This window comes from Hippichthys cyanospilos, chromosome 15, assembly GCF_059441005.1.
Source record: "Hippichthys cyanospilos isolate Australia breed blue-spotted pipefish chromosome 15, RoL_Hcya_1.0, whole genome shotgun sequence".
Taxonomy (NCBI): domain Eukaryota; kingdom Metazoa; phylum Chordata; class Actinopteri; order Syngnathiformes; family Syngnathidae; genus Hippichthys; species Hippichthys cyanospilos.
In genome coordinates, this window is record NC_142383.1 from 15,314,177 (window position 1) to 15,331,368 (window position 17,192).

Below are 17,192 nucleotides of genomic sequence, written 5' to 3' on the forward strand. Positions count from 1 at the left end.
AAAAAAAAGAAAGAAAAAAAAGCTAATGATAGATTTTTAATATGGGTGTCAAACTCATTTTAGCTTGTGGGCTGCATGGAGGAAAATGTATTCCCTGTTTGGATGTCAATAAAATCATTGTATATTTATGTGAAAACAACAACAAATGTCTTCTTTTTAATACTATTCAAAATAACCCAAGCACAACATCACTATAAATCATTAAAGATTAACATTATTTAAAAAAAAAAAAAAAAAACTTGATGACTAATTTTTTTTTTTCATTTTCAACTAATACTTTTAGAAAACACACATTTTGCCACTTGACGTCAACTGAAAATGATATCACGTGCGCTTAAGGATCAGGTAATGACCAATCGCATCTATGCTTGGAAATGTCACGTGACCAACAGGTGATCCGTGATTGGCTGACCAAGCCTTGGTCCAGAGGTGGTGTCATTTTCAGTCAACAGTAAGTAGAAGAATGTATTTTTAGGTATATAATAATACCTGAAAAATATTTAGTTATAAATGTATTATCATTTATAACTTAATTTATAACTGCTCAAAATGACAATTTCACACAAATGAGTTATACTTAGACTTTTTGATCGTTTATTTTTTGTTTTTGGGACAGAGTGCATTTCTGTTCATCCATTGGAGAAACATGATTTGAGATAAAAATGTATTGTGTCACTGATGTTGTCATTGAACACATTAAAACTTGAATATCAAGGATATGATGTTGACATTTTTCTTTGGTGTGCTGTGAATTTTTTTTAAATATGAACGTGCCTTAGTTCAGTGGAGCTTCAAAAAAAAATAACAGTAATTAACATGCTGGATATTTGTACGAAACGGTCACCTAATAAACCCAAGATTGTTAGCTAGGCAAACGCTTTTTTGGATAAAGCTGTTGTTGCTAGGCAACAAGCCGAACTCCTGCCTAAATCAAGAGAGTCTTGCTGGAAGAATTGTTCTCAAGTAAAACAGTTTGTCCTTTCGACTTCTAGATGAAGAAACACAAAAACACACCGCTGCGACGAGTGATGCCTGCCGGACCTGCAGCACGGCTTCAACTCTCAAACCTTGTCAGTCACGTTCAGGTATTGCCGCCACTATTTCACATTTACATCGCAAAAGTGGTTGCACTGAATGCTTAGCCTCAGGGTGACTTCAAGAGACTGCAAACTGGACTGTTTATTTTTTATTTTTTTAAATATATATATATATATATATATATATGTGTGTATATATATGTATGTGTCTATATCTATATCTATATTATATATATATATATATATATATATATATATATGTATATATATGTATATATGTATGTGTCTATATCTATATCTATATCTATATATCTATATCTATATATATATCTATATATCTATATGTATTCATATATATATATCTATATATATATATATATATATATATATATATATATATATATATATATATATATATATATATATATATATATGTGTGGCTTTCAAGTTTCTCTGTGACTTTTCAAAGACCATCAGGTGCAAGCCAAATTTTTAGATTTTATTTTAAAATTAAATATCTCAACTTGGCAAACAGCAGCAATAGCCCAAAATTTAATCTAATCTTATCATCATTTCAAGTGACTGTAAAGATTATGTGTGCTGTGCAAATCGTTGACTCCATTGATTTTTGTCATATGAACAATAACATGCATTAAGTGTGAAAAAAGAAATCGTCTTTCTACGTGAAATCTTTTTATTGTTTTTTTTTTTCCCCAGCACAGAATATGTCAAGGAACACTGCAGTGAAATAAGTCTATCTTGTTACTATAGTTACTAATGTAAGTCTCCTGGAGGGGCTGAGGTGGAAATTGATGGGCCAGATGTACAGACAAAAGTATTCTACATCTAAAATACATTATTTTCCATACGTATAAAGTAGATGTCTATTTTTTGCAAGCTCTCCAAAAATATAGTGGAAAAAAAATAAAATCCACAAGTGGCTGTTGTCACTCCTCTGTATGGCCGGCATGCGGGTCCGCCACGTCGAAGAAGCCACCTCCTGATATTTGGATGTCAAACCCTGCAGGTGGATTCACACCCTTGAGAAAATGTGCAAATTGGTGACGATAATATCCACAAGGCGGTCATCACCTGTGTTGCAGACCCTGCTGCCTCCAAAGGTGTCCGCTCGCATAAGGTTGCTGGAGTCCGCCTGGGCTGACATTGCATCACAGGGAAAAATCGCCTCCATTCGTCCTGAGAGCTCTACAAGCACCCAGGTAACATATCGTATGCTAACTTGTAACACTCTCGATTAAAACTCATTTCAAGCATGTGTGCTCGTCGTCAAGCATTTGAGCTTGCGCAGCTTATGTAGGAGGAGCTTTTGGAGAATTCTCGTAAAGTTAAAACGAACATTGTAGGGCTGCAGCAAGCTAGTATTTTTGGCATCGTAATATCTTACAGAAACATCAAGTTTGCATGCTCTCCCCGTGCCTGCGTGGGTTCTCCCTGGGCGCGCTGTCAAACTTTTTCAAGGCTCATTAAACAACCAGTGAGCTCACCCGTTTTCTGAGGTTGGCCATGTGATATCCATAAGCTGAGCCGTGATTGGTGGTCACCTGATGTCATTTTAACTGTCTCAAAAACATATTTTTCCTTTTTTTTTATTTTTAGAATTCCAGACAATGAATACTAATTTATTTCAAGAATATGGCTAAAAGAGGGTCTAAAAATGTCTGGTACTAAATTAAGTATTAAACTAAACAACACTTAATGTAAACAAGTTACTTTATGTAATATGTGTTACTTGCAATAAATTACTTTACTATTCAAAATAATGAATTACATTAGATAGTTGATTACATTCGTATCTACCAAAAATTATTCATTATATTAGTCCGTAATGCATTTCGTACCAAGTCACCTGTAGAAATGTGTTTACCCCCCAAAATAAATAAATACATGTAAAGAATCGAATGAGTGAAGGCATCAGCAATTGGCAAAATGTACTCATTCGCTGCCATTGACGGACATAGATGTCAAAGATCCATTTTTACCGAGTTAACTCACAGTCTGCCATTCACGGTTATAAAAATTAAAAATCCAGTTTAACTGGGATGGCAGTAAATGAGTTAATTACCCATTTTGATCCACAGCCCACCATTTATAACGTTGTTCTTATTAGTGTGATGCAAAACGTTTTTTTTTTTGTTTTTTTTTTTTTCACCTCACCTGTCAAACCAGCGCTAGATGATGTTTTCTATTTAAAGGTACACAGAATTGAGAACCCCCACCAGCCTCACTTCATCATCATCATTAAGCTATTCCACTATGTGACAATAAACTGCTCAAAACAGATTGTCAAACCGCCGCCCACACAACCGCTAATAAGCTCTTCACATGCCAAACTTGCACTTGAACCTTTCCTTTGGCTACGCGCCATCATCTTGTTTTCAAAGCCTGAGGTCTACGCTGGCGATGAGCTCCCAAGAGTACCTGGGCTGCGGTCTGCCGCCGAATCGGGGGTCCCGCCAGTCTGCGCGGATGCGCCGTTGGGAGGGCGCAAGAGGCACGGAGGTGGCGGGCAGGGGTCGAAGAGCTGCCCGGGGGGAGGATCGGCAAACCTGAAATATCACACAAACATGTACGTGAATACTCTTGAATCCATCCAACCATTTTTTTTTGCCCCCACTTTTTCTTTTTTTCAAGTTCCAAGAAGGAATCCTGTATTTTTTTTTTTCCTGTGTCGACTGTACACCGAATATATCGTGCATTTTTGCTCACTTTGAAAACCGCAGACTTCAAATGCAGTCATGCGACCGCTTGGCGCCGTTTGATTGGCCGAAGGCGCCCCGCTTAACGCCAAAGTTATTCTGACAGAGCGCGGACTTTGGATAAGAACCAAGTGAAACCAGCAACAAGGATTTTACAATTGATTTAACCTCTAAGAAGTAATTACAACCCCGACCTCGCTCTCCCATTGATGGCATTTTCTTTTACATTTTACGATTCACTTATCAAATTCCTCGGCCGCTCCCGTCGGTGGCTATAGCATCCATTAACGGCGCCTAGTCCAGACCAATGAGGCGAGGCGAGCTCCGCTTTTACGGGCCGATTGTCTACCCGCGTCCCGCGGTGTGGATTCGGGGCCTACCGCTGCTCGGAGAACAATCGCAGCCAGCGAGGAGCCGTGAAGCATCTGGCCGCCCTGACACAGAAATCCTTTACTACGGCCTCGGAAGCACTTAAAAAGAAGACAAATTCGAATTGTCCCCCTTTTACGAAATCCCTTTGGTTTTTCATTGACAGAACTGTAGAATTTAAAACTGAAACATATGAAGAGAAAGTACATCCGGTACATATAGCCCGTATAGCCACTAACAGTAGTTCTCAACGTTTTTTCAGTTATTTACAACTTGCAAATATTTTTTTCTGCCAAGTTCCCCTGATCAAAGCGTAACAATTTTGGATTAAAAAAAAAAAGTTCAACAATTCTTTTTGATTTCTGCCATCACTACCTACAGTGCGCACTTGTATAAGATTTAACACATTTTGCAAAAGAGTCACTATAACACAGCAATAAGTTGCTTCATGTTGTAATTTATTTGCCCTTAATTTGAAAAGAACGTACTGTTCCTGTCACGGCATTAAAAGGCGTTCAATGAAATCTACTCATACCTGCAGAAATTGTAATACTCATACCCACATTTGAGAACTTCTGCTGGATGGATTATGTAAATGAATTTGATTCAGTTAGTTAGAATTCAGGATACAATTCAATAAAAAATTTTTGAACACTACTGAGTCTTAATGAAGCTGGTGAGTAACAAACACACACATACGTACCAAATTAGTTAGTCTTCATATCTATATTACAAACTTATTTCATTCTGTGCATTCATCGAAAATAAGCGTGATTAAATGCTATTTAAAGAACATGCCATTACCTGCGTCTGTCTTGCAGGGTGCACATAAAAGCCGAGTGAGGATTGTGGGGAGAGTCTACTTCCTGTGGAGCTGCTGAGAGGGGGAAAAAAAAAAAGAACGACATACACTTAGAGTGCAGCCAACCGCAGAGTAAGTCTAATGGATCGCACATAGTGTATAAATATCTGCTAGGAATATGTGGGGGGGAAAAAAACTCCATTTTTTTTTTCTTTTCTTCAAACTTACTTGTATATGGCTCTCGAGAGGCTGTGGAGGACGCGATCAAGTTGTCTCCACTGGCTGCTTGCGAGAGGCTAGGGTGCAGATGGTGGATAGTTAAACAGTCTGTTAGAGTCTCCTGGGTCACATGGGTGCTGGATTTTATCTAAAAAAAAAATGAAACGTTGGACAGTAGTGTTAAAAGCATTTGCATGCATCCTAGTTGAAATTGCATTTTTTTTTTTTGAAATCAGGTAAACCTTTTCAACCGTTATGGTGGGTTCTAATCTGCACATCTCAGTTGAATAATTACATCTTCTCAGTAGGAAGTAAAAAGAAATGACTGTGATGTTTTAGTGTGTATTTGAACAGGGGTGTGTAGACTTTTCAGAACCACTGAATTCCATGTCAAAGCATGGATATTATCATACCGGTGAAAATGTTTCATATTGAGCGCAGGGGCTGTCAATTTTTTTTCGAGTCAAGGCCTCCTTTTAGAGAGCAAATTTTCCAAGGACCCCCATTGCAAATATTTGTGGAAACAAAACAAGCGTTATTAGCGTTATTAAATGTAAAAAGTGTGAAAAAGTACCCTTTTTATTCATCAGACAAGTATATTTGTTACTTTTCAGCTATACTGAAGGTTAGAGAATAAAAATTGCAATTTGCACGCCTCCTTATAACAAACCAGGTCGATTTCCAATTATTTAGTCCAAGATAGCATTATAAAAAAAAAAAACAACAACAAAAAAACGCCACTTTAGCTAGTCGCCTCGTTAGCAAGCAATTGTAGGCACAAAACACATTTTGATAAATTTCTATATTATCGTTTTTAAAAATATATGAACTCATTCAATGCCAGGGACGTATTTTCACGTTTTTTTAACGAGTCGGTACTTTAAATCCCAGATGCGTACCCCACTTTGAGAACCACTGATTTACCGGACTAACGGAAACTCACTTTATGCCGTGTAAAGTTAGAAAAAATAAAAATAATAAATAGAAGGAAACTGTTTCATGTTTGTATTAATAAGAAGGTTAAAAAAAAAAAGTCACATGGATCCATAACCAAAATTCAACAGGAAGTTGGCCATTCCAGTGAGAAGCAGACATTTTGGGGACATTTCATTGGTTGTACTGGATGACTAGTTTGAAGGATCGATTTATATTTATCTAGCCATCTAAAATGTTATTTATTAAAGTCTCTGTACTTTTAGTAGGCAATTATGGGTCAAATTTATACCAGATCTGAATTTTGAGGCTAATACACTTTTATGACATTGATTAAAAAAAAAAAAATCCCAATTATGTTCCACGGGGACCATTATCAAACAGAGATTGTTTCTATGGCGACAAAGTAGTTTACGACCTCAAGACTTTGTTAACGTTTTGTGGGTGGGTATTTAAACAAAGAAATGTTTGATATTTTCAGTAAATCATTCAAAGAAAATGTTATGTCGCTGGGGTCAAATTTATCAGTGTGTCACAATATCATAAATAGAATCGAATAAGCAATTATTCCCAGAGATGAGTTATGTACTTCAAACGAAAAGTTTAGTGCTCTATTTTAGTTTCTTTTTGATGTTTTGGATGAATGTGACATCATTATCTTTCACACTGGCAAATGAATATTTGACTTTTTAATTGGTCACAAGGCACCGCTACTTTTTTTTTTTTTTTTTAATCAGTGCACTATGTGCTTTTTTTAAAAAAGAAGTCAACCAATCTCAGACTTTTTTTTTTTTTTTCAAAAGTCCAGATATTTAATCGCAAGTACTGTATTTATATATACGTTTAAAAAAAACATTTGAGTGTTTGGAAGGATCTAAAAATGAATGGTCCTAAATAAATTAAGTCATTGAGTATTTAAATACCAAAGTAATCAACTACCTTTGTAATCAGTTAATTTACTACTAAAATACTTACGACTTAAGTACTTATAGTGCTTAAGTACTACAGTAAATTCACCTAAAATAATTCATTTTACGTAATGAAGTAATAGATTACTTTAGTAATTTTACTTTTACTTTTGTACTTATTACCTAAGTAATTCATTACTTTATTACTTAATTCATAAAGTTCAGCTATTTTTCCACCATCTAGCTAAACAACTGAAAAAAAACACAAAAAAACCTGGGATTGAATGTATATTTGTATAGTTCATAATACGTTTGTGGAATATGAGTGTGAAGAAGCAAATTCCACCCATTTAAAAACAAAAAAAAACATCTTATCTGGTGGCCATTTTGCCGAGCTGCTGCCTCGAAATGACATCACAGTATGATCAGGCCTATCGCAGCTCACCTTCTTTCACAGTTTGGTCACATGACATTTGCAAGCTGCGTTGCAGTTGGTGGCTATCTGCTTCATGAGCAACTGTGATATCATTTTCATGGCTGGATTTTGCGGCTCAATTCCTTTTCCGCAAACTCACTATTATTATTATTATCATAATAGTACTGTTGTTGATTTGATCGAATACACCCCGCGTCCTACCTTTTTCCGGAGCTGTCTCTCTGCAGCCGAATGGGACTTGATGTGCTTCCTCAAGGAGCTGGGATCAGTGTAGCGTTTCATACAGCCCGGCACTTGGCACGCATACGGCTTCTAACCGCAAAAATCGGATTTGAAAGCTTTTCAATGACCCCCCCCCCCCCCCCGATTCGTTGGAAGTGCGCCGCTCACCGTGTCCAGGTGGGTGCGCTGGTGCTTGGCCCTGTCGCTGGAATTGCTGAAGGCCTTGAAGCATCCCGGATGCTGGCACGGGTACGGTTTCTCTCCCGTGTGGCTGCGCAGGTGGATCTTGAGGTTTTCCAGGCGGGAGAAAGCCTTCTTGCAGCCCTTGAACTGCGAGGCGGGGGGGAAAAAAATGAATAAATAGGAGCAGCACTTTAATCACGGTGTGGTATTTCTACTGCATATTTTTATTTGTTTGAAGATAGTCTGGCGGAGAAGGACCTCAGCCTCTTTTGTCCTCCTTTGAGAGGAACTGAAAGAACTCAGCACAACACAGGCAGCTTGGCCTTGATGTGTGGGTGGAAATGCTAATTTTGAAAAAAGAAATCCTTAAAAATCCAAAATTGATGCAGTCCCCTATGAACACTGAAGCATGAACACAAAAAAAATCGTTGCTTATCACGATCTCTCTGATATATGTTTAAAATGGGTGTTTAATATGATCTTTATGCCTTTTTTTTCGAATGATGTGAAGCCTTCATAATATTGTAGCCATTCATTATCAAATCTTGCACTCATCATTTCATATTAGCGCATCACAGTGCAAGGTTGTTTATGTTAATATGTGAGCAGGCCGCTAGCTATGTTACTAATGTAATGGATATTTAATGTCAATTTAAAATAGGAATGGCCGTGACATAGTCACGCGAACAACCGCAAATAAAATGATTCAATATCGCAGACACAAATGCTGCATTCACTGAAGGTGGGAAGTTGCAATATGTACCGGTTCCGATCTCAAAAGAGTTCTAGGCGAACGTAAACAGAAAAAAAACGTCTTACAGCAATAGTCGAGTCTTTTTATTTTCTGAATTCACAAATAGGACTTCCCGGTTCAAAGGGACATTCGAGTGCACTTTTCCTAGTCGAAGATTGGAAAAGTCCCGTATCCCATCTTCCTCGAATCTAGCATACGACGAGAGTAAACATCGTAAAGGCATTTGATGAATGGAGAAGGCTCAGAACAGATCTTGGTTTGAAACCGGACTCACCGCTGCCTTCACTTGTACTCAAAAAGGAAGATACGCAGAAATCTACGTGACGAATAAAGTACCGCACATCACCTGCGCGTAATAAATAGCAATCAAGAACTGAAGATGTCCTTTTTTGAAATAAACCTGTAACTAAATTAAGGCACTTTTAAAAATCTCACAGCTGATAATTATTATTTTCTTTTCATCCCCGTTAAACATCTTTATCTATCGCTGACCAAAATTGCCTAATGAACACTTTAATTTTTTGCCAAGTGGACAGCGCTTTGATTATAGTACTATTAAGCTGCCAGCAGAGGGCAGTGTTCGCACACAGACAGTGTTGTGTCTGCACCATAGTTTCTCCTGAGATAGCCTCTGTATGAGCTTAGATGAAAAAGTATGTCTCAGATGATACCAAGATTTTTTTATTTTTAGCAACGTCATGCCAACTCGATGAGCACATCGTTCAAATATGCGACTCAGCAAAGTTTTCAATTCCAAGGCCAGACATTTAGTCTCTGTCTTCCTGTTCGCAGGGGGTTGGAATGTCCTCCCCGTTTAGGCCCGATGGAGAAACTACACAGAGCGTGTCCTATTTTGTTTTTGTGTGGATTCCTCACATACTCTCACCATTCCGTCATTTGTTATTCACTAACAGCACACTTTCGCTCGCCACGTATTTGGAAATAGTTGAGATACTTCATGAAGAATCTCTGCTGAAATACTCTGAAAACAGTTGATGTTGATGGTGCTTGGCCAAGCTTAAACAATTTCCATTAATATATTGTACTATGTATCGTTTTATATATATATATATATATATATATATATATATATATATATATATATATATATATATATATATATATATATATATATATATATATATATATATATATATATATATATACCGGTACATAAGATCATGACATACACTAATAGTTTAACCAGTCCTGGACTACACAAATGCTAGCATAGCAGGTACAAGTTCGGGCCTGTTCTTTCTGTTCACAATGTAACAAGAGCCGCCTCCATTGTTCCCCAACGCTTCTACTTTCCATACCACATATCTTATTCTTCACCTGCTTGTTGTTCCCCAACATAAACGACAGTTTTTAGTATAGTCCTGCGTGAGATTTTCCACACAGTGTTCCTGTAGGTTTTGTCCAAAATATGCATTCTTGATGTATTATACAAGAAAACTGATTAAAGTGCAAATGAAAGAGTGACGGAGACAAGAAGTTGCCACAACCATGGCAACATCAGCTGCTCGGAACAATAAGTGCATATTTTCTCACAAAAGGTCGCCAGCCGCTATGCACGCTGTTAATAATTGACTCGTTGATGGCAGACGCATGAAGCGTGTCTCGGCCGGAGTTGTGTATTACCCGTCTGCGTCCTATGTAATTTCCCAGTGGGCAGTGAGCGAAAAGAAACGGGGGGGAAAGGAATGCAAAATCGGAGTCTCGACAATGGGGAAATATTTCATGGTACATTTAAGAAAATATTAAAGGAAAAGTTTGCAGCGTGTCTGAAGGAACTCAATCAACCGGAATGTCATTCAGAGTGCAACCGAGGTTGAACTGTTAAAAGAAAAAAAAAAAAAAGTTGTACTTTTTGGTAAAGGAAGATGGAGATTGCATTGATGTGTTTTGAATGGGCGGACAATGACATTTTTGATTTGCTCATACCATACTACAAATTCATGACTAAATTTGCTGGCTAGCGGACACTCTCATCGCCACTTTTTAGACTTCTTTGATTGACTGGCAGCTTTGCCTAACATTTGCTGAGGTCCAGTTAGCCAGGGACCCTAAAGGAGACCAGCCGTTCTTAAACAGGAGTATGAGTACCCCTGGGGGGGTACATGAAGGCACTTAGGGGGTTTTGTGAGATTTTAACAGGGATCTGACGGATATCACATGCTTTTTAATGCAACGAGAACAATACCTTTTCTTTCCAAATTGAGAGGAAATGAATTGGAACATTAAGCAACTTACTAAATCTACCTTGTATGCAATTACTGTTAATGGTTAAAGTAATGATGTTTAAAGATTTATATAATTGGCAAATATCGACCATTTGGCTAATGTATTTATACCCTAAAGGAGACCAGCCGTTCTTAAACAGGAGTATGAGTACCCTTGGGGGGGTACATGGAGGCACTTAAGGGGTTTTGTGAGATTTTAACAGGGTTCTGACGGATATCACATGCTTTTTAATGCAACGAGAACAATACCTTTTCTTTCCAAATTGAGAGGAAATGAATTGGAACATTAAGCAACTTACTAAATCTACCTTGTATGCAATTACTGTTAATGGTTAAAGTAATGAAGTTTAAAGATTTATATAATTGGCAAATATCGACCATTTGGCTTATGTATAAAGCGCCATAATCGGCTGATAAATTAATCAAGCCATGGGATCATGCTATCATTGCAAAACAGTTGAGGACCACTATTTGTTTACCGTGCACTTGTTGGGCTTCTCTCCCGAATGGATCCTCATGTGGATCAGAAGTTTGTAACGGGCATTGAACGCTTTGCGGTTCCGAGGACATCCCGCCCAGTAGCATATGAAGTCCTCTGTCTTCCTCTGGTCCACGTGTGTCTTCTCTATGTGCCTCACCAGCTCCTCTTTTTGGTCATAGACGGCACTGCAGTCCATCCACAAGCAGCAGTGGGCAACATAGTCCTCCGTTTCGCCCTCTACTTCCTCCAGCATCGGAATCTGGGGTAAAAAACTGAGGCTGTGCCGGGGTGGAATCATGGGACGTAGCTTGAGGGTATCCTGAGTCCTTATTTTGTGGAGATTTCTATGAAGATGGACGTGCCGGTGGGAGTGGTAAGGTGGTGGAGGTCCCTGAGGAATCGTAGCTTCTTGACCTGGCAATGGAGCTGATTGCATCTGCAGAGATGGCATCAGGTTGTTGGGTTCTTCTCTGCTGGTCCCTGAAATCTTTCCCAATCCACCCACTTCCTGTGAAATTGGGAGGCACTGTTGTTCCATCACCATGTTAGCCATCTGACTCTCCAGAGGCTCACCTTCTTGCAGAACCTTCTTGGGGCTACACCCACCCGGTGGAATCAGAGCTTGTGAAGATTCTGGAATAGTGTAGGGAAGAACCTGAGGAATGCAGGAACCCCTCACACCCAGAAAGTGTCCATAGCCCTCGGACTGGACAGGGGAGATGGTTGGGTGGGAGGCCGGGGAACTGTTGATATAAGCCACAAGCGATGTAGGCGAGGTGCGTATGATGGAGTTGAAATCGATGCCCATCACATCCGACAAAGGCGACGCGGAAAGAGCTCTCTTCCTTGCGGTATGGCGACCGGGGCTTCCGGGATCACCTGTGAAAAGGTACGAAGGCAGGGAGGCCGAGGTGCTAGCGCCGCTGGATGCCCCGGTGCGGGACGTGGCCGTTCCAGGGGGGAGGCCCTGTTGCTCGCCGCCCTCGCTGGCCAGAACGGAACACTGTGCCTGCCCCAGTGGGGGAAGCACACGGTAGCCAAACGGCCAGTCGTTTCGACCGCTAAACACGGACTGGGTCTCAAATAGACCGAGGGTGGTGGATGTCAGGGATTCTCTGGACAGCACTGACCTGAAACAACAATATTGTTCACTACACTTGTCAGGGTTAAGGTGATTTTGTCTCCCACCTGGTATCCAGAGGCGGAAGATAAGACACGGCGTCGTGTTGATGGCCTAGGACAACTGACGTTGGAATGTTGGTTACTGTGAGGTTCGAACCGGCAGGTTGTCCAGCAGCTTCAATGACTAGTCTGGAAGTGTCACTACCTGTTGGACGAAAATCCTCAGAATGAATACAGAGTGCAAGAAGATCACAGTTTTCAAATTAAGAGCAAATTGAATGGAACATATTATTACTAAATTGTGTTACAATGACTCCTTTGCAATATGTTGTCAGCCTTTGGGGTGCATCATTAAAAGGTTGAGAACCAGCAATAAAGTATGATCAGAGCAGTAAAGAAAAAAAAACCCTGGGTTTCCTCAAACTTTCTACAACCATTACTGGTTGGTGCTGATATCAGTTTAGATGTTAAAAATTGTTATGAGCGTACTCCGCTTCATAATCCACATATAGTACTTGACAATTTACAGAAGTTGGTTGTACCCATGGCTCGATTTCAATCAAACAGGAGCCTGCTTGGAAAATGTTAACCGCCCGACCTCCAAACAAATATAAATCGAGTTTGTTTTTAGCTACGGAATTTCCCTTGACAACCTGAGCAGGCGCAGACACCTTCAGCTCTGTTAATCGCTAATGAGCGCTTCGGCTCGTTCCGACATCCTCTCTGTGCAAACTTACTTCAAGCTTTGGTTAATTATCAAAAAAAAAAAAAAAAAAAGACAGAGAGGTTGGATGAGATGACCGCATCAAGGGGAGGAAAAGGTGGCGGTTGGTTGATTACATATTTCAACCTGCGGCGCGCGAAACTTCATTTGAGGTCAAACAGCTAGAGAGAAAAAAAATAAAACGGCTAATTACTTTGTTATTCAAGGTGTCCAATATGCCTGCGCTAAAAATCGTCATTTTCCAGCTTCAAAAGCCAAAAATATTGAACATATTTGACACTTACTACGGCTGGGCCAATCGTTTTCAGCTAGATCAGGAGGAGGGATCATTTTTAACACATTTCACACCCCATGTTATTCGTATGTACATGATATCTCCGATTACAACAAAGGCCCTGCACCAATCTTTATGCTGATTCCCATCTTGATAATTTCTACTCTGTAATATATTGATTTTAGTTGGTGAGGTCTTGACTAAAACACGAAACGACTTCCAAGATTTGCTATATATATATATATATATATATATATATATATATATATATATATATATATATATATATATATATATATAATACACTGTATTTTCCGCACTATAAGGCGCACCTAAAAGCCTTAATTTTTTTAAAAAGCTGAAGGTGCGCCTTATAATCAGGTGCGCCTTATATATGGATCAATATTGAGATTGGGATTCGTAGATTGGGAACGAACCGATAAAGTAAGCTATACCAGTTTCTTTTGTGTGTTTACAGTTGAACAAGGTTGCTCATATTGTCATTGAGTTGTTATGCTATTGAGAGATTGGAGTATTATTTGAGTTATTATTGTTATTACTTTGAGTATGACTATATTGTGATTGGAAAAGTTTTAAAATATGTCATTAACTGAGGGTGCGCCTTATAATCCGGTGTGCCTTATATATGGAAAAAGTTTTCAGATTTGTCATTAATTGGGGTTGCGCCTTATAATCCAGTGCGCCTTATAGTACGGAAAATACGGTATATATTTGTGAGCAATCGGGAAGATATAAGGCATATATTTTTTTTGCGACATCCAATAATTGTTACTTTGATGACAGTAGGGGAGAGTGAGTACCGATATCAAGTGGAACAATGCCTAATCTATTTCTAGGTTTTGTGACGGTCATATCTCTCAAATCGCTTTTATGAGTAGAAATGACAAAATTTTTATATATATATATATATATATATATATATATATATATATATATATATATATATATATATATATATATATATATATATATATAGCCATCAGTAGATGTCACAAGCACGCTAAAATGCTCAAAAGATAACATATTTGACAAGGGTATCATTTACGGTTCTTGGTGGGGGAAAAAAATAACCAGTTATCACAAGATAAACAGTTGGGCTAATCTTTCAGAAAGATCCGAAGATTGCACATTTGCTGACAATCAAAAGGGAGGAAAAAAAAGCTCAAATTTGATCCGGTTATCAGTACGTGTGTCCCCGTTATAGGATTGGTATTATTCATGTCCGGATGAGGTCATCACCTTTTTCGGAAGCGCCTCCTTGAGCGGCGGCGGCTGGACTTAGAAGCGATGTTGTCGGCTTGCCATTTGTCAACACGTTCCCGCGGAGGCTCAGGCTCGTCTCGGGGTCGGCGTCGGGCGCCCCGTCGCTTACTTTGTCGGCGCCCGCGAAGGGAAGACCGAGCCACCGAGGCGGAGTCGCGGGCACCTTGACGGCCCGGGACCGGTGCCCTCTCATCTTCCCCAGCGACGGGGACACGCCGCACGGCGACACCAGGAGCCGGCAGCCTTTCCCGCTCATGGCCGAGGCCGAACGCTCGCCGGGAGCTTACGTAGATCTGGCGTCTTTGAAGTTAGGCATGTCGCTTTTTGGCTCGTACCTGTTGTAAAATCAAGCGCAAAACGTAATATTAAACCAGCTTGGTTGACTTTTGGACTATGAACCCGCCTGGCATGCTTTTGCGTGAAATCTATCTATTCTTACGTTTCCCACAGCTAGGCGGCCTTCGGGCCGATTAATCAGCCGGTTGATTCAATTGGTCGATCACGGACCTTCAAATGTTGGCCTTGGCAAAATTGCCGATATTTTCCAATTATTTTAAATTTTTACCTTTATGTACAGTAACAATTTACAGCAGTTGTAAAATATAAATATATGTATATATATATATATATATATGTATATATATATATATATATATATATATATATATATATATATGTATATATATATATATGTATATATATATATATATATATATATATATATATATATATATACATATATATATATATATATATATATACATATATATATATATATATATATATATATATATATATATATATATATATATATATATATATATATATATATATATATATATATATATATATATATACACAATTATATATACAAATACATATACATACATATACACAATTATATATACATATACATATATATATATATATATATATATATATATATATATATATATATATGTATATATATATATATATGTATATATATATATATATATATATGTATATATATATATATATATATATATATATGTATATATATATATATATATATATGTATATATATATATATATATGTATATATATATATATATATATATATATATGTATATATATATATATATATATATATATATATATATATATATATATACACAATTATATATACAAATACATATACATACATATACACAATTATATATACATATACATATATATATATATATATATATATATATATATATATATATATATATATATATATATATATATATATATATATATATATATATATATATATGTATGTATACATATATATATATATATGTATATACATATATACATATATATATATATATATATACATATATATATATATATATATGTATATATATATATATATATATATATATATATGTATATATATATATATATATGTATATATATATATATATATATATATATATGTATATATATATATATATATATATATGTATATATATATATATATATGTATATATATATATATATATATATATATGTATATATATATATATATATATATATATATATATATATATATATATACACAATTATATATACAAATACATATACATACATATACACAATTATATATACATATACATATATATATATATATATATATATATATATATATATATATATATATATATATATATATATGTATATATATATATATATATGTATGTATACGTATATATATATGTATGTATATATATATATATATATATATATATATATATATATATATGTATATGTATGTATATGTATATGTATATATAATTGTGTATATATATATACATATGTATATATTTATATATATATATATATATATATATATATATATATATATATATATATATATATATATATATATATATTGCAGTAAATGGTTCCCCTTTAATAAATCACACTTGGATGGTATCACACTCGCCAGAATACAGATCAAAAATGATAATTTCGAGGCAAGACGCACACCCGTACTTTATGGATTGGCTCAGTTGCATGTTGAATAGAAGAGTGAAACTCACTTGATTTTGTATTTGTTGTGGCTGATCCCCACGGTGACATGTCCCGATTAGGCGTCTCCTCCTCCGCTCAGAGTGCAAAGAGAGCAACGGCGGTTGGTGTAACACACGCGCCGTGGTTTGGATGGGTGGGTGTGCATATCTCAGCCACACTTTTCTATCTCTATTAACCTTTTTTTTTTTTTTTTGCCTCCTCCTTATACTGTCATTCGTGTTGAACATTTTTCCCTTTTTGAGAAATACTGATTCATTTTTGCATCAACACACAAATGCACTCTCAGAAATGACAGAGTTCTGGTCAAACATGTGAAAACACCCTTAAATTTCACGATTTTTTTTCCACTTGTTTTTTGTAAAGAATTGTTAGATCAAGATATGTTGCAGATGTTTTCCATTCGACTTTCACATTCCT

At 36.7% G+C, this 17,192-nt stretch overlaps 1 protein-coding gene and 1 long non-coding RNA gene across 4 annotated transcripts; one reads left to right on the forward strand and one right to left on the reverse strand.

Annotated features, from left to right (window-relative positions):
• The first annotated feature begins 991 nt into the window (after positions 1 to 991).
• Positions 992 to 4,503, forward strand: LOC148411877 (uncharacterized). The gene is made up of 3 exons (XR_015867883.1): positions 992 to 1,085; positions 2,141 to 2,257; positions 3,440 to 4,503. It is a non-coding gene; the product is annotated as an uncharacterized LOC148411877 (long non-coding RNA).
• glis3 (GLIS family zinc finger 3) lies at positions 1,791 to 16,863 on the reverse strand. 3 transcript variants are annotated; one of them, XM_088434281.1, is made up of 12 exons: positions 16,784 to 16,863; positions 14,688 to 15,046; positions 12,496 to 12,634; positions 11,306 to 12,437; positions 7,812 to 7,973; positions 7,623 to 7,733; positions 5,154 to 5,292; positions 4,928 to 5,000; positions 4,135 to 4,224; positions 3,477 to 3,604; positions 2,130 to 2,243; positions 1,791 to 2,058 (listed from the first exon to the last, which is right to left on the reverse strand). In XM_088434281.1, the coding sequence occupies exons 2-12, from the start codon at positions 14,965 to 14,967 to the stop codon at positions 1,985 to 1,987; spliced, it is 2,442 nt and encodes an 813-aa protein (XP_088290407.1). In that variant the 5' UTR covers positions 14,968 to 15,046; positions 16,784 to 16,863; the 3' UTR covers positions 1,791 to 1,984. The 3 variants fall into 3 exon arrangements, with proteins under 3 accessions (XP_088290407.1, XP_088290409.1, XP_088290408.1); XM_088434283.1 differs by lacking the exon at positions 4,135 to 4,224 and having other exon boundaries at positions 4,928 to 4,997; XM_088434282.1 differs by lacking the exon at positions 4,135 to 4,224.
• Between the last annotated feature and the right edge of the window lie 329 nt (positions 16,864 to 17,192).